The 24,217-nt window shown below is 36.8% G+C and overlaps 3 protein-coding genes across 5 annotated transcripts in view; 1 reads left to right on the top strand and 2 right to left on the bottom strand.

The window, feature by feature from the left end:
* Positions 1-299: 299 nt before the first annotated feature.
* On the bottom strand, positions 300-11,448 carry LOC107088735 (bridging integrator 2-like). Of its 3 annotated transcripts, none has more exons than XM_015381089.1 (13): positions 11,358-11,448; positions 6,605-6,712; positions 6,436-6,516; positions 5,621-5,675; positions 5,443-5,537; positions 5,221-5,316; positions 4,969-5,076; positions 4,796-4,881; positions 4,629-4,704; positions 4,451-4,533; positions 1,511-2,102; positions 1,330-1,400; positions 300-1,229 (listed from the first exon to the last, which is right to left on the bottom strand). In XM_015381089.1, the coding sequence occupies exons 2-12, from the start codon at positions 6,686-6,688 to the stop codon at positions 1,347-1,349; spliced, it is 1,410 nt and encodes a 469-aa protein (XP_015236575.1). In that variant the 5' UTR covers positions 6,689-6,712; positions 11,358-11,448; the 3' UTR covers positions 300-1,229; positions 1,330-1,346. The 3 variants fall into 3 exon arrangements, with proteins under 3 accessions (XP_015236575.1, XP_015236573.1, XP_015236576.1); XM_015381087.1 differs by having other exon boundaries at positions 300-1,226; XM_015381090.1 differs by having other exon boundaries at positions 1,347-1,400.
* On the top strand, positions 9,371-14,425 carry LOC107088736. Its single transcript, XM_015381091.1, has 5 exons — positions 9,371-9,589; positions 11,585-11,690; positions 11,883-11,989; positions 13,534-13,706; positions 13,799-14,425. Exons 1-5 carry the CDS (start codon positions 9,433-9,435, stop codon positions 14,075-14,077), a joined length of 822 nt encoding a protein of 273 aa, XP_015236577.1. The 5' UTR covers positions 9,371-9,432; the 3' UTR covers positions 14,078-14,425.
* Positions 14,426-16,289: 1,864 nt separating this feature from the next.
* racgap1 (Rac GTPase activating protein 1) overlaps positions 16,290-24,217 on the bottom strand; it is an 11,525-nt gene continuing 3,597 nt past the window's right edge. Inside the window, exons 9-17 of the mRNA XM_015381140.1 lie at positions 23,249-23,391; positions 22,889-23,053; positions 22,711-22,806; positions 21,610-21,808; positions 21,174-21,279; positions 20,786-20,918; positions 18,575-18,701; positions 17,274-17,370; positions 16,290-17,149 (exon numbers count right to left, since the gene is read on the bottom strand). Coding sequence (XP_015236626.1) covers positions 17,074-17,149; positions 17,274-17,370; positions 18,575-18,701; positions 20,786-20,918; positions 21,174-21,279; positions 21,610-21,808; positions 22,711-22,806; positions 22,889-23,053; positions 23,249-23,391 — 1,142 coding nt within the window. The 3' untranslated portion in view covers positions 16,290-17,073. The remainder of the gene's footprint in view (positions 17,150-17,273; positions 17,371-18,574; positions 18,702-20,785; positions 20,919-21,173; positions 21,280-21,609; positions 21,809-22,710; positions 22,807-22,888; positions 23,054-23,248; positions 23,392-24,217) is intronic.

The raw sequence follows: 24,217 nt of genomic DNA, 5'->3' as shown, positions 1-24,217 counted from the left end.
TATTACTCAGGTAAAAGTAGAAAGTACCATAAAGTAAATCTGCTTTTGATGGTAAAATTTTTGTCCAATACTTACTAAAGTAAATGTAACCCAGTAAATCTCCCCAGATACTACCCACCTTTTTTTTTTTTCATAATTGATCATTTCAAAGAAAAAAAGACTCATCTACAGTCTGAAAAGTCATTTTTACAATAAAGCATTTTGAAAGTTTTCTACAGATAATAGAACTTAACTTGTTAAGAAAAACAATAACAACCCTCTTAAAAAAGGAGAGAAAATCTAAACTTTTATTGGTTTTGTCTAAAGAGGATGTTACATATTAAGCTACAAAGGAACAGTTTTTATATATCTCTAAACATTTTCACATTTTTGGACATCTTCCGGTGAGACTTCAGTGTGCTTTACTTGGATCTCAGGAGATGGAAAAACAAAGAATAGTCCAACATGTATTGAGAGTCTGTGACAAGAATCGTTAAGTATTGCTCACAGATGCCCTTCATCCACTCTGAGTTTAAGCTGTTTATATACAGCTTTACATTTCTTTAAATGTACACCTGTAATACATAAAAAAATTGATTCATTATTATCTTCAGCCTTGTGTTGGTCTTTTAGGACAAAGCCACAAAAATCCATTTAAGCTTGTGCTTGCAGTGTGATAAAATGTGATGACATTTAAGGCGTACAGATTTACAGGATTCTTTAAATGAACCATACAAATTAAAAAAGTATATATCAGCTCTTTGCCAAATATAACACATCATGATGTAATTCAAACATTTAATTATTTCTAATAGAGTTACATGTTAAAAATAATAGATAAACATGATTAAAAGTTGTATTTATTGATTGTTTACTCTTATTGAAGGGAAATAAAAGATTAATCTATTCTTGGTTTTGGGATTTTGGTTTAAAAACAAAAAAACAAGGGGTTAAGTTTAGTTTACTCCAAAAACAGCAGCTGGGCATAATATGTCACCAGTAATAAAAACCTCTAAAACTGTTTATTTATATTGACTCAAAGCTAATTATTAAAGAAGACTCTCCTTCTTAATAGATTATTCGATTTATAAGCTCTTTCTGGGGCATCATTCATACGTTCTTTTATTAAAATATAAATGAGAAACCATCAGCAGGGGAACAGGAGCCGTTAAGCAACAGTTGGACCCGTCCGCTCGGCTGTTCTCTTCTTTTTTAGTTTTGCTTCTTGACCAGCTGTCCACTTCAGTCTTCTTTTCAGCCATGATGAGAAAGATGGCGTCAAATAAAGAGAAAACATTTAGCAGGTCACATATTATGAATTTTATGAAAAAGAAAAAGACAAACACACACCTTTTAGCTCACAGCTTTCAAACAGTTGTGGTTTTTGAGTCACTAGCTGCCCCCTTTTCTCCACAATCCTCCTAGACAGGATAGAAAAAAAATCAGTAAGAGTTATAAGAAAAGGTGTGTTTAAAAACAAACCAGAAATAGAAACAGGATTCCTCAGCTGTGAGCTAACTAGGAGACAAACCTTGTGAGGACTGCTCAGGTCGCTGGGGTCAGAGTTCAACCCACCAACGTCGCCGTTCTCCAGTCCGTTTGCCTTCTGAGAGTCGAGGGTGGCTGGGTTGTCCTCTTCTTCTTCAACGTGCAGCGTCCCGCTTTGGGCCGCAGACAGCTGCAGATCCAAGCTCACTGACTCACAGGAGTTGTTCAGTTCAGAGCTGCTCTCACTAGGTGGAACTTTTTCCTCATCTTTTTTATCCTCTATCTCCTTGGAGCTTTTCTCCTCTTCAACCTGACTGCTGCCCTTTTCTGACTTCTCCTCTGTGCCAGATGTCCCTGCTACAGCATCTTCCTGTGCCTCAAAGCTTTGGTTCACAGAGTGACTGGAGGCTGCGTCCAGTTCTCTGGATTCATTCAGGGGTCTGTCCAGAGTGGACGACCGTGAGGAGAGGCCAAGTGAGCTGCTGCTCCCTCTGGACAGAGTGCTGTGGCGGGGTTTTTCTGGGGACCTGAAGCTGTGCCGCAGGCTCAGTCTGGAACTGTAGCTCCTGTTAAACTCAAAACCAGATTTCCAGGCCCTAGGGGACACCAGACTCCGTCTCTTCAGAGAACCGTACCTGGACAGAGAAGACAATTCTGAAGTGCTATGCAAAAGCATTCAGGCTGAAATGATTTAAGGAGACCATAACTGGACAGAGAAAATAAAACAAACAATGGTTTTGAACATTTCTTAAACATAAAAATCTGAACAATGGGGATTTCATTTGTGTTTATCCTGCCTGAGTCAAAGCTTTGTTAAAGGGGAACGCCGATTTTTTTTACATTGGCCCCTTGATTTTACGTTATTACATCATGTTCTAATCACCCATATTAGTTTTGTGTCATTTGGAGCTGTTCTGAAGATTTTCGGTTTTGTAATCCAAGTAACGTCTTCCTATGGGCAACAAGTTGAAGGCACAAACTAAACTGTTCATAATTTATTCTTTATGATACGCCAGCATTCATAACATGTAGGCGAATCACTGACCCCAGACATCCACGGTTATATTTTTCATATTTATATTTTTTCAAAATAAAGCAGAGTGTGTATGACGTCATCCGCATGCCGGACTGGAGTTGTGTGACAGGCAGTCCGGGCCAAAGGCGGCTACGCTCTACCCCTTATATTCATTCGGCTGGCTAATCTGAATCGTTCAATTCCATTTCGAGAGCGATATCATCTGTGGTAGTAGCACTAGACATCTTCCAGGCATGTGAGTAAAACTAGCAGCATAAATAATAAATTATGAACAGTTTAGTTTGTGCCTTCAAGTCGTTGCCAATAGGAAGATGTTACTTGGATTACAAAACCGAATATCTTCAGAAAAGCTCCAAATGACACAAAACATGATGTAATAACGTAAAATCAAGGGGCCAGTGTAAAAAATAACCAAACAAACTGTGTTCCCCTTTAAAACCGAGGCGTCCTCCCCAGTTTAGCACCCTTACATACCAAAATATCTTCTCATTCCTCTTTGCAAAAACAACTCAAACTCTGTGCCTCCGAACATCCTTCTTCAGGTCTTTCCACGGATCCTGACTTTTCTATTTAGGCCTGGATCATAGGCGGGCCATTCTAACACATGTATGCTTAAATTTGAACCACTCCATAGAACCAAATAATGTCAATAAATCTAGGTGAAATATGAAACAGTGACCAAAATAGTAAATTAAGGACTTGTTTATATATATATATATGTTTACATGTGTATGTGTGCATAGGAGCACACATTGGATGTACATATTGTTTTTATGAGTATGCACGTGAATTACAATTATTATAATTATATACATAATTATATTTATATCTATATATTTCATTGTACCACACTTGCACTCTGTTTACTTTGTTTTTATTGTTGATCAACACTGATTAGTTAAAGGTATAGTATGTGACTAAGCTAAGTGTGGATCACGTCTCATGTGCCTGTTCATTTTGCTTTATTTATTACCTATGTTTTAGTATTTTAAATTATCTTGTTTTAAATGAATTATTTTTGGACCCCAGGGAGAAAAGCTTCTGCATGGCTGTAGCAAATGGGGATCCGCTTAATGAACTAAACTAAACCTCTGGCTGTATGTTTAGAGTTATTGTCCTGTTACAGGGTGATTCTCCATCACAGCAGCCTCTAACAGCTTTTCTTCCACATGCATCTTAGTCCCATCTGACTGATGCTACCACCAGGTTTCCACATTAGTAAGGCGATTTCTTATCTCTTTCTTCCAACTGTGGCTTTTCTTTAACTCTACTTAAAGGCCAGACTTGTGGAGTGTTATAATTGTCCAGTCTGTAAGGTAAGCTGGACAGATGCTTTGCACCTTTTCCTATGCTTGATGCTTTTGGATACTGTTTTATAACTAAACTCCTCTGTAAGCTCTACAGTATTTTCCCCCTCACCTGTCTACTGAGTTTGTTTGTCCTCATGTTGCTGTTTTCTTTCTTCACCGACCGGCTGAACTTATACTGATACTGAGCAACACACAGACATGTTTTATTTACCAAGTACGTGTCTCCAGAAGGCAGTTGGTTGCGATGCATTTTATTACTATCCGATTAAAGGGGGCTGAATAAAAATGGATGCCACATAATTCAGATTCTTATCAGAGGGGAGTTTTAAAACCATGCCATGTGGTTTTTCAACTTTAAAGCTATAGATTGCTTTCTGTTGGTGTATCACTTTAAAAATCTAATACAATACAGCAAAGTCTGTCATTATACGACAACGTATAAAAGTTTCATGAGGCGTAGAATAGGATAAAAATTCTTCTTAAATCACTTCTCGAGGAAAGAACAAAAAAAAAAGTGTTATCTGGCCTAATATAGTTTAATAAACCACCAGCTGTGATAAATAAATGAGACCAGCTTCTGTTTTTTTTGTTTTTTTTTAATCCAAAATGATTTAAAACCTAAAGGTGGGAGACGTACCTCTGCATCCCCCTCAAAGCAAACACCTTGTCTGGATGCTGAGCCTGCAGCTCTTTTATCACATTCTGCAGATCAAGATTGAGCTAAAAAAAAAAGGATATAAAGCTTTAAAAAAAAAAAGAAGAAAAAAAAACTCTTGCTGCATTATAATTGTGCTCCACTTCAAAGTGACACGTACCGTGTTCATTTCTTTATAGAAGATGCCACGTAAATTAGATACAGCTGAGAAGACAGCCACATAACAACCGATTCGGCTAGAGGGAGAGAAGCAGGCACATACAGTTAAAACAGCAAAAAGCAAAAGATGAAAAAAGAAATCTTGTGCTGCAAGGAAAACTGTCAGACCTTTCATAGAGAACAGGCAGCTCCTCTTTCAGCTCATTGTTGATCCCATCATAGATGGTTTTGGCAACTTTCATCTCCTCCTTTGCCTGCGTAGTGAAAATATGGAACATATTCAAACAAACAAAGGCAAAATAAAAGCGCCTTAGAAGGAATTTAAATGTTCTTTTGAAGACCTTGTTGATCTTGATATCGTCCCTCTTCTTGGCTGTCTGCAGAGCCTCCAGGTGGTGAAGGGACGAGTCATAATCCACCAGTTTCCTTCCTCTCTTGGCGATTTTCTCCTACAGATGAGAGTTGATTTATATAGAACTGTTTGTACTGATATGTGAATTTGAAATATATCTCTATGTGTTTTCTCTCAGGCTTGTTTTATACCACATATTCAGGTAATGTTTGCCTGCATACTTGCTTCCTGGTTGACTTACCCGAACATCTGGGAACTGGGAGACATAGGACTCCATAGTGCGTACAGCCTGATCTACCATCTTCACCTCAAGGTCGTTCCACAGGAGGTCCTCTCCCTTCATTAAACAACCCAGCATTAAATATTCATAAAGAGATATAAAGGGAGAATTCAGGCAATGAGTGGATTTCCTTTCCTCTTTAGCCTATTTGTCTATATGGGTGTTCATTGATGCATGACCAACCTCTACAATGGCTCCCAAATCCTCCTCCCCAGCCCAGCCGTTTTCATAAACATCAAACAGCGACTGAGAGAGGCGTCTTGAAGCTTCACGCATGTCTGTAAAAAGAAGAACTAATTTGGATCTGCAGATGGAACAAAGCTAAATCCCTGCAGCATCTACAAACAAAAACACGTCATACCCCTGATTGCATTAATGTAGTTCCTTAGGTCCTTATATATTCGGTTCCCATCCGTCTGTAAATAGAAAAGGAGTTTGCAATCAGTTTCAGCTTTACATTATTGACCATCAGTGCATTGCCTTGCAGAAATATTCCCATCCTTGAAGTTTTGTTGACATTTTTATTCCTAAACACTTTATTGCTTATTTGGATTTCATGTTCAGGCTGATAACTGCAAACTGCACTGTTTTATCATGTTTTTTTTTGTTGTTTTATGATTTGAGGCTGGAAAAAGTAAAGCTCGGAACTTCAGCAAATCGTTTTTCACACCGTTGTAATTGTCTTTTTGGGGAGTTTCTTTGTCTCCACTAGATTTACACTTTTATATTTTTTTCCTCAGGGTTTTTCTTTATGTTATTATTTTTCTAACTGATTAAAAAGAAATTTCTTTGTGAAACAAAATGTTTCCATAGATTATAGCTCTTGCTATGCGTTATGCAGCAATTTTCAAAGGTAGTTACTGACTCTAAACTTTATTAAGGAGTACTAGTGTTTTTAGAAATCAAACTTTAAAGGTTTTGATTTGTGTTTCCTTGTTCTTCTTGAAAGACAAAAGTTACTGTATGTTGGTTTTTATTTTAAATATAATAAAATTTTATATAATAATAGAATTCATAATAAAATGTTCACGTTTTTAGATGTAAAAGGAAATAATGTGGATAGGGGTACATTCTTGAACATATAAATCTTCCTGTAAAAGATGTAAAATGCTTTGGCTATAATAATCTTAGGTCATAGAATAAGTTTATGCATATATTAAAGGGACTTTTTCTTACCTGCTGGTCAAGGAATATCTGGAGGGAGCGTTCAAACTGATCATCTCTAGTCTCCAGTGACTTCCCCAGCCTTTGCATTACCTGGATTAAAGAAATTTTTAATCTGAATCTTTTGGCTTTCTTTTTTATTTATATTAGTATCTGAAGACCAATTTGTGGAGTTTTGTACCTTTTCTTTGCCTCTGCTCAACTGTTTTTGCACTTTCTTTGCAAAATCACCTGAGCCGCCTTTTGGACTTGTGCTGTCTGCCATGTTTGAGCTTTTCTGTGTTTATTTCTGAGCAGAAACAGAAAATAAAAAACATCATGACATAAACATTATGGATATGCTGTGATACATATTTGTTTTCACTGCTGTTTAAAATAGGAAAGATTCCAAGACTGGTCAGTCAGGCAAACTGATGTCATGTAGAAGGAGGGACAAACAGAGTTACAGCGCTATGGGCCTTCCTCCCTCGCTGTGATTGGTGTAGTCTGCTTTAGACAGGAGAGTATTGAGCCAGGCAATAAAACTTTCCTCTCAAGTGAAACAAATGCTTTCTAATATTATTAATTTAGATTTATGCAAGAAAATATACAACATATTAAATAATGTAGATATGACAAAAAAGGCAGAATAAGGAACGATGGATATCTTGCCATCAACTACAGAAAGCAGGATGTTAAAGAGGGGAAACGCCTCTAAAGCTCAATTGGAAAACTCTAACAAACAGTGGATTTTGGGCCTCTATAATAGTTTTTAACGAACCATATTCTTTTTTCGGTTCAAAATGTTTTGGATTTTTAGGACTATGCTATTGTATCAACAAATTAATTTATTTTAGGGAATTTTACACATCATTTCATGATTCAATCTTTTTTGGATAATATTTTTCCTTACTGTTAATTTTTTTAATCTTTGGATTGTTATTTGTTTACAGCATTTTACACCAACCTTTCAGATTTTATAGAGTAATACTTCCTTTATCATATAAATACGTATCTAAACCCTTAAATACCTCTGAAAAAGTAAAACTTTTGTAACACTAAATAAATAAAATAAATGTTTCTTTTCATCCAATTTACTCAACAATGAAAGGTTGTATATCTAACAATCCTAGTTAAACAGCTAATGTCAATTAGGCTAGTTCATAAACATACTTAACATTATTATAAGAATAAAAATAAGTATTTTGGCTACAAAATGAAACAGTCTGAGAAGTGACTTTTCCACATTCTACATACTTCCCAGTATATATATATTTTATAGCTAGAAAGAAACACAAATTTAATAAATTAATGTTTCTAATACTGCTCTATAGTCTTTAATATTCTTTACAATCATATTGTAAATACCTTATATTTTTTAATTGGTCTCAAAAATGGTTAAAATCCCTATTCTTTCTCTGTTTTTGCCATTGAATGAGGAAAATGGACATGAAGCACTTTGTTCCAATAACATGAAGTTTTCTTTACAGTTAGTTGATATTTAAACTGATAATATAAAGGTCACTTTTAAATAACAGGTTAAAAATTAAATGGAGTTTCCCTAGCATCACCAAAAACTAACTTTGCCAAAATTATCTAAAGAATAGTTTCAAAAGCATGTGACTTTTATACAGTATATTAAATGTTCTTTAAAATGTTTACATTTTGTTAAGCCTTCCTTCATATTTTCTTATAAAGAATTTAAGTTTTCTGATCAAAATCCCAAAGGTTCTCATTTAACATTTTGAGCCATAGTCGGTTCATAGAAATCAAGATTTACTGCTGATGTTCCAAGCAAACTAACCAACTGCTCATGGCCCCATAGTTACCAGGCCCCGAGGTAAGTTAGTCCTTTGGGTTTTCTACATGTATAATGATTTACATAAATATAGTAGTACAAACACACAATAACTTACTAAAATTGTTATTTCTTTGATCATGCAGAAATAACTACTTGCTGGAAAGAGGAAAAAAAAGGTCTTTGGGGCAGAATGATACATAGACAACGAAGGACCAGTGTAAACTTCTCCAAGACTTGGGGAAAAGTCGGATAATAATAATAATGAACTTTATTGATCTCACATTGGAGAAATTCACTGTCTGCATTTAACCCATCTCCTTGGGGAGCAGTCGGCTGGCATTGTGCGGCGTCCGGGGAGCAGTCTGGGGTTAAGGGTCTTGCTCAGGGACCCAGAGTGGCAGTCTGTGGGAGTGGGGCTCGAACTCAGAACGTTCTCAGTCAGTTTTTTCATGTCGATAAATATATTTCTATTACTTTAATTATTAAGCATTTTTTTCACCTCCAAGGTATCGAAAAAAGTTTTGAGTGTCGAATATTATCCTGGGTATCGATATATATAAAGTTTGGAATTTTACTGTAGTATCATGATAAATCTAATATGGATAGTTGGATTGATGAATTAATTGATAAATTAATCAAACTATTAATTAAATTTTAAAAGACATTGGCTGCAGTAACTTTCATAATTTTAAATGTTAGTCATGTCCTCAATAGAAGGGTGAAAAATGTAGCTTCATTTCTATCATGTGACATTTTCTAAACCTACATTATCAGAAACCTAAATACGGAAGAGGATTAGGGCCAGTGGAATAAAAAAAAGTTAACTGATTTTTAAATTTTATTTCAGTTTAGTATGGGGGAAAAGTCTGAATTCTGACTTTTTTCTCAGAATTCTGACTTTAATCTCTGAATTCTGACTGAATTCTGACAATAAAAAAGTCAGAATTCTGACTTTTTTTCCCATTCTAAACTGAAATAAAATTTAAAAATCAGAAAAAAAATTTTGTTAGTGGCCCTAATCCTCTTTCGTACCCTAAACACTAGTTTCGGATTAAAATAATAATTTAGTTTAATTTCTAGAGATTAACCTGCAGATCATGATCGGAAGCCCTGATCCCATTTAAACTACATTACCCAGAGTTCCTTGCTGAACTCGCTTCCTGAAGCCCTGCGCTGGTGAACTTTACCCAAACTGCTATTATTTGTCTGGTTATTGGAGGAGTGGTTTTATGACAGGCGCTCAGATCAGCGGGCTGCTCGCCGAGCTTCAGGACATGATCATGGGAAGCACTCTCGCTAAATGCGCCCTCACCGACCTGGGGATCCAGTGGGCTGGCTGGGCTCTGGCTGCTGCTTTCAGGACAGAGAAGTTCTACGATTTGGCAGGTAAAAATAAACAAAGCTCTGCGACGCACAAATAGAAGCTGTTTTCATTTTAGCTCCGTGTTTTGTACAACTAAACAAAGGCTGGTGCAAAGGAAAGCAGTTTTATATAATTTATTTTGGATAGCCTACTTTCTGCAAAAGCATATAAATTATAACACGTAATGATTACAAAAGCTGTATTCTGGTATATTATCTAAAGTGGGTTTGTTGTGAAACAACCCTGGAGTAAAGCTCCTCCTAGAGCTTAAGAAGCGAGGAGAGCCAATCAGCGCCTGGAGCTCCAGAGGCGCGCAAAGCCATCATGGGACCAGGGGCGTTCCTGGCCAAAAGGCCCCGCTAGAGTGGAATCTGAAAATGAATCTGCAGAGGGCGCTAAAGATTATGGCGAATACAAGGGCTCTTATAAACCCTAAATAATTGGAGCTTATCATCAAAAGATAAGCTGTGAAAAATAATAATGGAAACATGATAAAAGCTGTAAAGCGAATTTATGAAGGGCTAGATTGCTGTAATGGTCATAAAGGTAATAATCATGTTTGATGCCCTTTTTTATTAAACCCAAATACAATATGCCAACCATCGTTTTTGTGAATTAAACAAATTTTAAAGTCAGATCTCTTAGGGTGGGCTGCACAGTGGTGCCGTTTGTAGCACTGTTGCCTTACAGCAGGACCATTCCTAGTTTGATTCTCAGTCCGCAGTCTTTCTGCATGCTTGCATGCTCTCCCAATGCTTGGATGGGTTCTCTCCTGGTACACCGGCTTCCTCCAAAAACATGACTGTTAAGCATATCTATTTTGGCATCCTCTAAATTGTCCTCAGGTGTGAGTGTGTGTGTGTGGTTGTGTGTCTCTGTGTTTCCCTGGAGACCTGTCAGGGGTTGACCCCGCCTCTTGCCCATAGACTGCTGGAGACGAGCGGGAGAAGATGGTTGGATCTGAAAGTGGATCTCATGGAGTTATTATAGTCTCACTTATTGAATTTCGAAACCTACTTTGCCATTTCATTTGTGCTTGATTTATTTTGTTGAACCATATTCCCATCTAGATTTGGGTTGAACATTTTGGCTAACATGTAGCTTCTAATTTTAGATTTGTGTTTGTAATATTTATTAAAACTTTTGAACCGTTATGGTTCGCGCTTAAAATAGGATTGGCCTCACAAAACTGTCTCCTTGCTGCAGTAAAGTGAGTCTGACAACGCCTGTGAAAGTCACCTTTTTGCATTATAAAAGAAGGAGGGACTTTGTTTGTGCCAGTGAGGCATGTTGAGCATTGCATTAGTTATTTTTTGATATTTCTAAAACTTTTTCTCCCTTTTTTTAAACGGATCCTATAGATTGACATGGAAACTGACATCACTTTTGCAGAAGCTTAGACCTACTTAAAGATCCTCTATCCAGATTTATGGGAATGAATGGCTTTAGGTTTAATTAACTGTTGATATTATCCAAATCCTTTTTCTGTCTGCCTTTAATACTAGACTCAATACCTCAGTTTTGCACAAACCCAACATTATATACCTACTAATTCATTGGTTCGATAAGTGAAATGATCAGACCTTTCAGAACAAAAACAATGAAAATCTGTATTTTATTTGAGACTTGGAGAGAGTAAAATCATAAAAACTTCACCAACTCGAGGGAATAGCTGAGTATAACTGCAATCAGGAAGTTACTCATTTTTTTAAAGTAATTTATATGATCGGATCAGCGTGGAACTTAAAACTCCTTTAGATTTTTCAACATTTCCAAAACCACAAAGCTTACCTGTTGGTCGTTGTAGATAAAAATTCTCCCCGCTAAGGAATCACCTTGACGCTTCTTTTTTACTTGTCCTTCTCGTGCTCCACTCTGCTTTGAACTTTGGAACCAATTGTCTAAAGCACCCTGGGTAAAAGATTTATTGGACACGCCTTGTCTTGCAACAAGTAGCTCTGAACAGCATATCTTCATCCCAGCCTATGTAATTCACTGCTGACTCTCTTTTATTGAAGGATCCGGCACATTTATTCTACTGGCGCACCTGAGTCGGATCTGGGGAGGAGCAACTTCTACCCGACAGAAAGTTCAGACTGGATTGGTGACAGCATGGGGACTCAGGTAAGTAAGGCAGAACCGATCCCACATGTTGCACACTGAGGCAGGAGGTTTATGTTAGTTTGAAGCATGTCGGGTTCTTGACGGGGTCAGATGATGGAAATAAAAAATGTTAAACTTTAAAGTCAGGACTCTTGAGTTAATGAATAATGTCTTAGTTAATGGGAATGGATTTTAAATGAGTTCTCACTGCAGGCTGGGGACATTCCTTTTCCTGCGAATCTTGAAGGACGGTCATGATCGCAGGTTCAACAATGTCAGAGACAGCCCAGGGACCTTTTTCGTATACTGGAGCGTTCAAGGTAAGAGAAATACATTTATTGCCCCACAGTGGGGAAGGGATTCTATAGAAAACCAAAAACTTCCATTTTTTTTTTAGGCTTTTATGTGATACATAAAACTATTGGATAATTGTGAAAAGGAAAACAATAATATATATTTTTTTCAAAGGTCAACTAATTAATAAAGAGTCCAACCAACCATGTGTAATTTCATCTTATTATACATCTAGCAGAGAAGTCAGCAATAAAGTTTAAAGATGGGTTGGGTTACAAAGCTTTACACGTTTTACAGAGCTCTGTTCTACCTACAACACACCTTTCAAGATGTGGACGTCCACAGTAACTGACTGGTGGAAAGAAGAGGAAAAACTAAAGAGTCAGCTTGACGTGGCGACAGGACCGCCCATAAATCTGGCCTTTAGGAAAGATTAACACAAAGATGGTAATTAGCAGCGCTTTCGTTATAAATTTGCCCAAACTCTGTCAATATTTGTCAGAAATTTGTGGCATTTCCACTAAATAAATGCAATTGATCACGTGATGACTCAAAAAATGCCAAGCCATCATCCTCCTACTGCTCACTAGTAGTAATATCCGTTATTTGATCACATCTCGTGTTTTCATTGCAGTTTTGTGAAATGCAAAAAAATTGATACATAAAAAAGAAAAAACACCTCATGGTACCACATACAGGTTTAAAAAAAAAGTTTTTTAAAAAATATTTATTAACATGTTTCCATTAAGCAAATACATTTCTGTCATTTAACAATTTCGGAATTTGATGGTCAATTGAAATGCCGCTATTGTTTAAAGTGTACCTCCAAGACAATTCAGAGTTTACTTTAGGTCATGTAGAGCTTGATGTTTGACAGCCTACAAAAGCCTGAACACACCATTGCCACTGTGAAACATGGAGGAGGCCGCATCATGCTGTGTGGATGCTTGCTGGTGAGAGTTAATGGAGAATTTAGTGTAGCTGGAAACGGTTCAGTCGCAGAAGAAAACCTGTTAGAAGCTCCAAAAGACTTGAAAATGGGACACTGGTTCACCTTCCAGAGAGAGTAAACCGATAACTTACAGCCTGAGCCACAATGCAAGAGATAGATCAAAACATAGTGTCTAAATCATAATGAGCTTTATTACAATGAAGAATTAACAAAAAATGTCAGCTTCTAAATATCTATACTATAGAACTAAAGATCCAACTTTAGCAGAATGCAGGAAAAGCTAACAGCACCTCTCTGGTTCGTATATGGAAAAACTCTGAAAACCATTCTAAGTTTTTAATTCCCAGCTTTCTATAACTTTTCATTGATCTATTAAATAAAGTCCCAATAAAAATGTTGTGGTGTTAATGTGAAAAGGGCTCTTTAACTCCTCCCTCTCTGTGCCTGATCAGCCCTCAACAGTATAGTGAGATTCTTGTTATAAATCAATGTCTGCTTTGTTGCTCCTTATATGCATTTATTCAAGGCAGGGGCTGGTATTTACACAGCCTTAAATGCATTTTTTGGTGAAGAGATTAAAGCAAGGCTGAGTGATTCATCTTTTTCTATTTCTTCCAGCGGCGTGGATATTTATTACCCTCCTGCCCACCCTCATGCTTAACGTAGAGAAGCGCAATGTGCCTCTGGGGCCGAGGGACTACATTGGCTGGACTGTATGGGGCATTGGCTTCGCTACTGAGGCTATTGCGGATCAGCAAAAGTGGCTTTTCAAGCGCGACCCAGATAATGCTGTAAGTAAGCTGGCTCGTTATTCTGAGCAGACCCGTGATGCCTTATTCTGTGTAGGGGAAAAAAAAAATGACTTTCTGGTTTATGTCAACAGGGGAAATTCATCCAGAGTGGACTGTGGGCCTACAGCAGGCATCCTAACTACTTTGGAGAGATCATGCAGTGGTCGGGTCTGTGGCTCTCTGCCTCGTCTGTCATGCAGGGGCCTCAGTACCTGAGCGTGGTGTCTCCACTCTTCCTGTGGTTTTTGCTGCGTTATGTCAGCGGTATTCCCATTCTGGAGAAGCAGGCTATGAAGAAATGGGGATCTGAGCCTGCCTTCCAGGAATACATTAAAAACACTCCTCTTCTCTGGCCATGGCCAAAGTTTTGATACTGTTTACAGCTGCTATAAACATTAAAGATGCAAACTAAGGATATTCTTTTGTTAATGGCTGCATAATTTTACTGTGTCTTAAATTCTAACACCTTCTGTACAGTATGAAATAATGAGTGATGTGTTAAATACGCCTGGAACGAGGTGATAAGGCAGTATGAGAGACATTGTTGATGTGCAAAAGGCCTCATTAACTTTAGCTCTTAAGCTTTTCTGCGTTTTCAGAAACCCCACTGGGAAAGAATTTAAGACAGTTCTGGGAAGAGTGTAATGGGCTGATTAATTTGAAGGGGGAAGAAATCACAATGACCTCAAAACAATTAACAGCTGAACAATCTGGCATTATACACCTGAAGAAAATCAAAACCAAACTGTTAAAGATTGATTTTTGCATTATCTTATAGTTTGAAAGACAAAACAAGTACTGATCTGTTTATCAATGGGAATTAGCAGCCATTTTTAGAGCAACATGTTCAATTGGAAAAAAAAAACAAATGGAATATGAAATAAACAGTGGAAACAGGAGTTAGTGTTTGCGAGCTGAAGTCAGCTGTAGAGCTTTGTTTTCTAGACTTGCATAGAAAAAAAAATAAGCCACCTAAAAATCAGCATCTTATAGAAGTAAAAAATAAAATATTCTCAAATACTTCTAACTAAAACAGACTAACATTTAAATATTATTTGACCCACTACGGATTGTTAGGTGACTATTAGTCCACCTATTTAAGCAATATTTCAGAAAGCAGAACCCTACAGCATGAGGTTGACAGTTTACTTTAAATAACTCACCTTGATTCCTCCATAGAAATACTGTTTATCTTTCCACCAGAGGGGATTTAAAGGTGTATGTAAATTCAAGTTAACGCTGGAAGCACTTATTTAGATCCTGGTTTGCATCTTCTCCATCCATGTTGCCGTTAGGCTGGCTCCACTGCAGACAATAACACTGATGTTCCAGGAGTTTATAGTTTAGATTGTAGTTTTGATCATCCCTGGTTAACTTGAAACCCATTTCGACACATCTAAAGCTTACAGCGTGGATTACAGGGGGCAAACTAGGGGAGTCCATAAGTGACCCAAAAACTGGTTTTCTTGCATGTTTTGTGTCAATATGTTTAACTATATCCCAGTTCACTCAAACTCCACCCACTTTAGAAAGAGAATCAGCTAATTGAAGTCTATGACAGAGGAGGATCCCTCTTTGGTGATCAGCTCAGGGTCTTTTAGCTTCAAAAGCCTCCTTGCCATCACCCTAATCTTTAGTTCAATCCTCAGATTCTTTATCAGATCACAATTGGAGAGTATGAGCAAGTCATAAATAAAAAAGTAAACTCCAAATCTGACTTTTGTTTAAAAGTTAGGGTTTTAGCCTTCTAATAAGGTGTCCAGGGCTAAGGAGTTTTTTTTATAGATATGTAGTCAGGTTTAGAGCTAATCTTAGGTACAAACTGCATAACATAAATGAATAAAGCCAATGCACTGACCTAAAAACAGAAACATCAATTTATGTGGACGGGCTTTTATCCACTAATTAGTAACAGGTGTTATGAGGTTAGATCATCAAAAACATCACCCAAAAATCCTAAATACAGATTAATTTCATAGAAGTATTTCATGGACAGTTTTCCACAGTAGTCTACCTAACAGACCAATGGGCTGGAGGCAGTTTTCTCCTCCAAACCTCTTGAGTGGAATATTTCTTGCAGTTATTTCTTTCAGTATGTCAGTTAGCAAGTCCTTTATTTATCCATTAAATTTTGTAATGAATTTACAGCAGCAGCTACATCTACTTAAAGGAATCCATCACATCAGTACTACTGCTACTTAAATCTGTTAATGAAATTCATTATTTCTCACAGCTTCTAAAAATCCAGATATTCACATCAATATTCAAGTTGCTAATATAGTGAATAAAAAAATTACATGCAGTACATGAAACCTGGTTGGCTTAAAGCAAGAGTGGCTAATGAAGTATAATGCAGCTATCGCTCTAATCTGCAGTCCACATGGCTTATGTGCTGAGTGAATCCGACAGCAACTGAGGAGGAAGCCTTTAGAGACAGATTAGTTCTTAAAGAATCTCTAAGTTCAGCTGCCTTTGATTAAGCAGAAGGACCTTTAAAGCAGAATTTATTAAACAGATCAGGACTAAGGTCAAAGACTTTCAGTTAAACTCGAAGAAGTTGCAACAATAAGGACAGGAGACGTTTGAAGGTATTAGAAATGTATTCCACAATGAAAAATGGTTTTACAGAGAATGGTTTTGTATAAAATGTGTTAATATATGACCAAATAATGCCACAGTTGCTAAACTGGCTACTAAAATAGCTTTTTTCCCCCAGCAGTTTAACTTTTACAGACAGGAAGAAACAGAGGAGTGAAACAATCAGACAGGAAACCTGCAATGATCATTTGGCAGTGCATTTGGTTTAACTTTCCCAAAACACAAATTTAAAAAGAGAAATAAACAATAATATACAATAAAAAACAAAAAATAAAACCACACAAACTACTGGTCTGGGTATTAAACAACAGACAAAACCTGTTCTATGATCTGTCTTAATGATTTTTGAAGCTGATGGCAACATGGACTATAAGGTTCAACACATTTAGATTACAAGCCACCACATAACCAAACACTAAACTGAATTTTCATGCAACAAAATAATCCTGTCTAATTACATCCTAAAATGAAATGCCTTATGGTTTCTCCAGGTTCTGAGTGACACATTTAACTGGAGAGCCCAAAAAATTAAAACACGTAGCCACAATAAAAGCTGCACATACATATTCTTTTCATCTGTAAACAAGTTTCAGGAAATATTTGACATTTTTATAATGATCTGAAATGGAAGCAATACGTTTAGTTTAAGTCAAAAGCAAGAGAAAGCAAAATCTATTTGATTAAATCCGTCCAACAGCATCACCTCTCATCTTTTAGTACAGAGTAATGAATCTGAGGATGGATTAAGGTCATTTGGAGTAGTGTTGTATTATTTGAGGAGCGGTGAGGAAAAGAACTTCCCTTGATGAGTAAATCCGACAGCTGACTTACTCTTGCTCCCAAATCTGTAATGAAATAGTTCACACATGGAAATCAGCCATGGATCGTAATAAATGCACAAAAGAGAGCTCACTACAGTCGTTTATTAAAGCTATGTTAACGTTGCAAAGAATATTATCCTTTATTTACCTGGGTGTCAAGGTGGACCTCATACGTTGAGACAGGGAGCTGGAGGAGGGGGTTTTGGTGAGGGGTTCTGGGGTGCCGAGGGGTCCAAGCATGCTCCCTGCAACAAAAACAGTTTATAGAGGATTAGGTAATGGGATTTTATAATATGTTCCTTAGCTAATAAATTGATTTACTTTAAATAGTTCAAATTAACAATGGGCTGAAACAATTGATCATTGACCAATATGATAAATCAATTAATCGAGTATACTGACTAAAAAAACAACTGTACAAACATTCCAATTAGAACTCCGAAACTGGTAGCTTTAACTTCACCTAGTTTAAATTCTGTTAAAGAAAATAAAATTAATAAAAATAAAGCCCACAAAACATTACCTCCCCAATGGATTAGCAAACATTCTTTAGGGCTGGTTATACTCTCGCAGCAGTGTGTGTGTCGCAGATATTTTTGATTTATGCCCAATTTTGATGCGTGGTCTGCGCTACGTTATTCCACGCCACAACGCAAGAGGGAGAATCACGAACTAGCTGTGGGCTTAGATACGGCCAAGGGGGCGAGGAAGTGGAAAAACGCAAGGGGCAAGTTTGTGTAACAATGGAGGGACATGAGGGCGAAAAAGAGCGGGGATCTAGGTGGAAAAAGGGACCCAGTGTCTCGCGCACCACGCTGTTCTAGCTGCTCCATTTTCACAAGTGGTTTTCCACATACAAACAAAACAAGCCGGTTAAGATACCAAACAGGAAATACCCATAGTGTAGAGTGGATTTAGATTTGACCAATCAGAGGCTTCCTGTCTGCGGCACTGTCTGCTGTTACAATTTTGGAGAGGTGCACCAGAGTGTCTGCGGAAGGGCGAGGGGCACATTTGCATTCACCTTGACACGCATGGAGACGACCTGGTTTCTGAGTATAAACCAGCCTTTTACAAAGTAGGTTAAGATTTCAAAGCAGGCCAGAAAGACTCAAAAGACATAAAAAAAGTTATAAATTGGTATTTTGGTGACCCGAGATGTTTGGACAAACTTTAACTGGACCCTTAAGCTCAAATCATCCAAAAAGGACTTATTGCTACTTGTTGTAAACTCTTGATAGCAGGTAGCAGGTAACAGCTACCAATTTCATTTCCTACAGGACCAGCCTCCTTTGGTTATCCTTCTTCCCTAAACAAATAATAAAAAATGTATTTTCTTTTTATTAGGCTCATTGTGGGTTCTCATATCCAAATGTGTTTGGAAAACAACAAATCTTTAACAGCACCACACAAGTCTTGCAGAAACAGAGAAGGAAAGTGAGCTCCTACCTCTCTCAGGGGTTGCATAGCAGTTTGCGTTCTCGATGATCAAATGATTCAAATTGGACTGCACATTTTCAGCCATCACATACTGACTCCAGTAATCCACCGGCAGAGAGAGCAGACGCTCCACAACCTGAACGGAAATGGAATAATTAGTTATTTTAGTGGATCGCTTCATTTTATTGCACCAGTGCTGCACTGATTTAACTTGCCCTAAGCAAGACAGGGGGAATTAATACAAGAGGCCTCTGTGGGACTGTAATGGTTTCTTGGTAGGTAAAATTACACGACTCAGTTGTGAGCTGCCATTAATAGAGGGAGGGGATTTTGTTGGGTCTGAATTATGACATATGGATCTGAATAACAAAAACAAGTATATAATAAAAGCCAATCAATCTTTAACCATTGTTCAAATTACAATATTCCTTTTCACAAGTTTTAACAAATTTTAATTTGCAGGTTAAAAGAATTCAAATGGCAAAGTGCCGATGGGGACAAAGTGTTCAGTGAGGTAAAAAACATAACAAACTGAGGTATTGCTAATAAAAACAACAACAAAAACAGTAAAAACTGTTAATCCAGACTTTTTCCCCAATCTGACAATTTTTTGCTTTGTACACATTTTTTTTTGACTAAATCTTTACGACTATGATCACTGACCAGGTGAATACATTTATAAAAATATTTTGTATAGATTTTTTTTTTAGCATTTTCCTTCGTCAATTTTGAAGCAATTGCTTTAATTACACTGTCTTTTACAAAGCCGTCACACCTCTATTCACTTTAATCAGATTGTTTGTGACCTAAAGAGGAAATCATGTTAAAGGCTAACTAAAGATGGAGAATGCTTTTACAGTAATGAAATCATCCTCTAAGGTAAGGGTGCAAAAAAAAAAAAAAGCTTGCTTCCCCTCTAGCAAGTTACATAGAATATTGATGTCTGCAGCAAAAGAGGAATTTCAATAAGACAGCTTTATCACATAGACATGTGTGGTTGGGTAAAACTGTCTGTTGTAAATTTGACAAGAATTAATGGAAGCTTTAAAATAGGAGCAGGTGACAAAATGAATGCTTTTGCTGGTAAGTTAAATTATTCATGTTTAGCATTCGTTGCATTTCTCCACAGCTTCCAGCATTTTGGTAAAATGAGTCTATTGAAGGGTGTCTACACCTTTTCCATTTCAAAATCATTACAGATTGAATTGTTTCCATGTTCTGTTATTTCTACTTTTTACTTTTGAATCATGTGTTCATGTGGCGTGCCATCGCTGTGCACACTAAAGCACATGAAAAAATCAAAGAAAAAAAAAAAAAAACTCCTGCAGCATCTCTGCCTGCACCATTTGTAAAACATGCATGTTTTTGTGGAATCTTAGGATTTTAAAATCCAACAGGCTCGTGGCTAAAATCAGAATTGCACTGATCCAGTTTTTTCCAGTCCAATCTGATATAGATATCTGAGCTGAGAGTCCTATCAGGTTATGTAACAAATTAAAAAAGATATAAATGTACTTTATGATTTAGCTTCTACTGCTTATATTCAGGTGCGGCTAATAGTCCGAAAATTACGGTACTCAATATTAGAGCCAATATCCAATGTAGGTATCTGATTGGTGCATCTCTAGCTAAAATATCCCACTCAAATGTTGATTTGAACAGACAATGGGAGACAGAAGTGCACAGATTGCAGCTTCAACCATCCATTACTAAGGAACGAAGAATTATACATCATCTATAGACCTGTACTTCTGTCAACTAAGGAGCCCATTTTAGCCTGAGGAATCAGATATTTGCAGATTGTTAAGTATATAAGCTAGATCAAGTGCGTACTAGAATCCATCTACTTTGTTTATGATTGGTTTTACATATATTCTATGGCAAACATTTATTATGACAGGGATTAGAATGGAAAGGTTTTTCTCACGCAGCAGTGGCCAATCCACACCTTGTGTCAATGTTGATTGTTTGCTTCCTTCAATGGTAAAAAAGTATCCCTACTGGAATCAAACCTGCTAGCACATCTCATTAATCTAAAAGTGATTTAAAGCTTAATTTGCTTTAAGAAATTTAGATTTTTTCTTCCTTATTGATTAATTGTAGAAGTATAGATCTTTATATAATATAATTTACATTTCCAATAAAAACAGTTTTTTAAAGGTTGAAGCTTTGCATGGAAATAAATCCTGGAAGAAAAAAAAAAAGACTGATCAGACCTACCATTGGTTGGCGTTTGGTATCCTGAAGGATTGTCATGGGCTCTGGGTTGGGAACAGCATGGCCAACAATAGTTGGGCCAAAAATACGGGCCAGGTTGCTGATATCCATTTTAGTGTCCAAACTGTCAGCAACTCTGTAAGATTTTATAGAGCCAATTAATTTCTCATTGATGTAAAGAAAAATATATTGCCTGTATAAACAAAGGATTCATTACGTTCAATTACTTTTTGATCAACTGAAAACTGTGTTTGACAATTAGGAATTTAGAATTTTCATATACTTTATTTTTTTATTTAACACCAATTTAATTAGATGATAAAGCAGAATGGTGAAAAGCATATTAAAAGCAATTAAAGTCCTCTAATGAAGAAGACACTAGCCCCCGGACCTTTTCAGGTGAAGAACCAGAAACGCCAGTGTGTCTCTGTTGGGCTGCGGCAGGTCAGCAATTGTTTGGTACATCAGAGCGATGCTGTTGTCGTCATCTGAAACCTCTGCGAGAGGAAAAAAAATTTTCTCAAATGAAACAAGGCAATATAAACAATTTTCATTGTTAAGGTAAAATGAAAATATTTCTAACTTAAACAAAAAACACCAATAATCTGCCTGAAAAAATTTATTGCCAGGAGGTTTAATTTTCTTCAACAAATCTAACAAAGACAACAAAACACAAAAAGCCGTTATAAATCTGTACTAAATAACTGTGTCAGAACTACTGTTTTATCGTTATTGTTTTTTGTTTTTTTTTAACAGCTTACAATTATCTTTCCATTTCTGTATAAAATTTTTTTTATATTAGACTAGTCCCATGAAGTAACACATACCAGCTGCCTCCATGAAGGTATGGTTGAGGCGGAAAGTGAGCAAAGGCTCCTTCAGGTTCCTCAGGAAGTCCTTAAGGAGGCCAGTGATTGCATGGATGTCGTCCACCTTGCTGAGCACAGGAACGGTTTTGCTGCGGAGGAACTTCTCCTTCAGCTCCTTCACTGTGCGATCGGCACCGGACAGACGATAAAGACCAGCCTTAAAGGGGAGAGAATAGCACAATCACCATCCATATGCTGTTGGAACTTCTTTATAAATATATATATATATATATATATATATATATATATATATATATATATATATATATATATATATAAATAAAAGAGTTTAAAGGATAAACCTGAAATAACATTTTATTGTACTAACTAGACACATGACAAGTTCACAAAGTCTTGCTAAAATATTCAGGCTCATTAAAGTTTTCCACATTTTGTCAGATAGGAACCAAAAGCTGCATTATGTAGACAAAATATATATACATAAACAGTGCCTGAAAAGCCCATGTGCGCTGGGTACCAGCTGAATTGGCGCATTACATTTTTGTAAAAAAAAAAAAATCTATCCATCCAAGTCATAAAAAAGTGATAAAACATTAATAACTGGCAAGTTGTCACACAATAAACTGAATCCACACAGGGAGTCAACTTTCCATCTCCACATATATTGTCTGTCTTATGAAATTTTAAAGCTTCCAACACAATTGTTCCTGAGATTTCCATCACCATTCCCACCTCCCAGAGTCTTTACTTTATACAACCACTGTATCCTTCGACTTAGATCTCCATCAGTTCTGCACATGTACTGACATTTTGATTTTTTTGTTACATAAAGTTCTTTTAATTTGGAGATAAAAATGTAGATCTAGAGGAACCCACCCAAAAAAATTTTTTTTTTCCCACAGCTGCAACATTTTAAAGCATTTTTCACACCAATCCTCATTTAAAGCTTTCATAAAGCCATGTAAAAAATGTTATTCCCCCAAAACAGACAAACTCAACTACAAGCCTCCTGTCTCTGTGAAAGCTTGAAAAGAAAAATTACAACAACGGGAGCTTCTTTCTACAATTTGGCATTAAATCAGAGCATACGCTACTAACCTCATGCAGCCCCCTTTGTTCAATCTCACTCACACAGTGGACCACAAGGGGGGGAATCATGGGGGCCGTGTCTGGAACATAGTCTGCAAGGACGCCCTAAGACGGTAAGGGAATAGGAAACCCTGTTAAGGTGAGGCTGAACATCAACTGAAATGTTAATAAAAATATCATCATATACCTCCCCAATTCTGACTGGTGTGCCTCCCAGGTTGGGGATGCATGGCAGCGGGCATCGGTCGCGACATTCAGGATGCGAGACCACTCTGCAGTCCCGACACTTCAATGAAAGCTTGCCAAATTTTATCCTTTTTCCGCACGGCACACATGATTCAGGTTTAATTACCTGTAAGAGGTAGCCGTTAGGTGGAATTTACATCCTTACTATTTCTTAAATGTCCTTATTATTGCTTAAGAGGATACATTTTAAGAAACAATAACGAATTCATTTCAATTTTTATGACAAAGTTCAGAACCAATCTTTAAATCCAATTCAAAATAGTGTTACTACTCTAATCTAGAGTTACAAAGATAGACTTACAGTTTTGGACACAAACTCATGCAGACGGACGCCTCCTTTGCTTTGTGGAGTGCTGGGCCCAGCTTTATTTTCTCCCTCAGGATTGTCAGGTGCCTTAAAAACATCCTGAGACTTGACAGATTCTGAGTCCCACTCCATGGCAGCTGAACGGGAAAGATTCAATAGAAAAATCCCAAGTGTCAGAGAAGCACTTGACGATGCAATTATATTGGCTGAGCTGTGGCAGAAAAACACCAATAACAAATAATTCCAGAACCAATTTGTTATCCTGAAAAAAACCTTCCTACCAAAGGCAGAAAAAATTTTAGTTTATATTTTATGACGGAAAACAACATTGGGTATAATCCAATTGTTCCTACAAGGTTTTATCTACAGGGTGTTGGTGTCAAATGGGCACACTCCAAATAACCAAGTTAGTTAACATATTGAATCCATTTGCAATACACAAAATAGTGTTTGAGAAAATGTGTTCAGACAAATGCAAATTAAAAGAAATTTGACAGAAATTCTTTAACCTCTTAGTGTCATATATATAAATAAATGTCGATGTAGAGACCAACAACCAGTTAAGATAAAAATCATATAGTCAAATGCAACCCTCGAAAAACATTAGTTGCCACTGTTGGCTAATAGCATATAACTTAAATCTGCAGAAGAACAGTCATGAAACTGCTAATTATTCACAGGCTAATCCAAGTAAATGTCTTTTGCCAAGCTATACTGTATGTAAGAAGAATAAACTACAATGCCCACACCCCAGACATTTTATGATGTCACCTTTGCACCTATGAATCTTGTCACATCATTGGGCTTTATCCACTTAGATTTAAAGACAAAGGTTTGTCCCCAATTCTTAAACTATTCCTATACATGTAGGATTTAGGCTACAATCTGAAACTACTCAAAAAAAAATATATATAAGCTTGTGACCATTTAGTAATTCATTTTCTGATATGATCTAAATAAAAA

This window comes from Cyprinodon variegatus, unplaced genomic scaffold (assembly GCF_000732505.1).
Source record: "Cyprinodon variegatus isolate N-32 unplaced genomic scaffold, C_variegatus-1.0 Scaffold228, whole genome shotgun sequence".
Classification (NCBI taxonomy): Eukaryota; Metazoa; Chordata; class Actinopteri; order Cyprinodontiformes; family Cyprinodontidae; genus Cyprinodon; species Cyprinodon variegatus.
The sequence above is the reverse complement of the archived record's forward strand: the minus strand, read 5'-3'. Positions and strand labels throughout refer to the sequence as shown.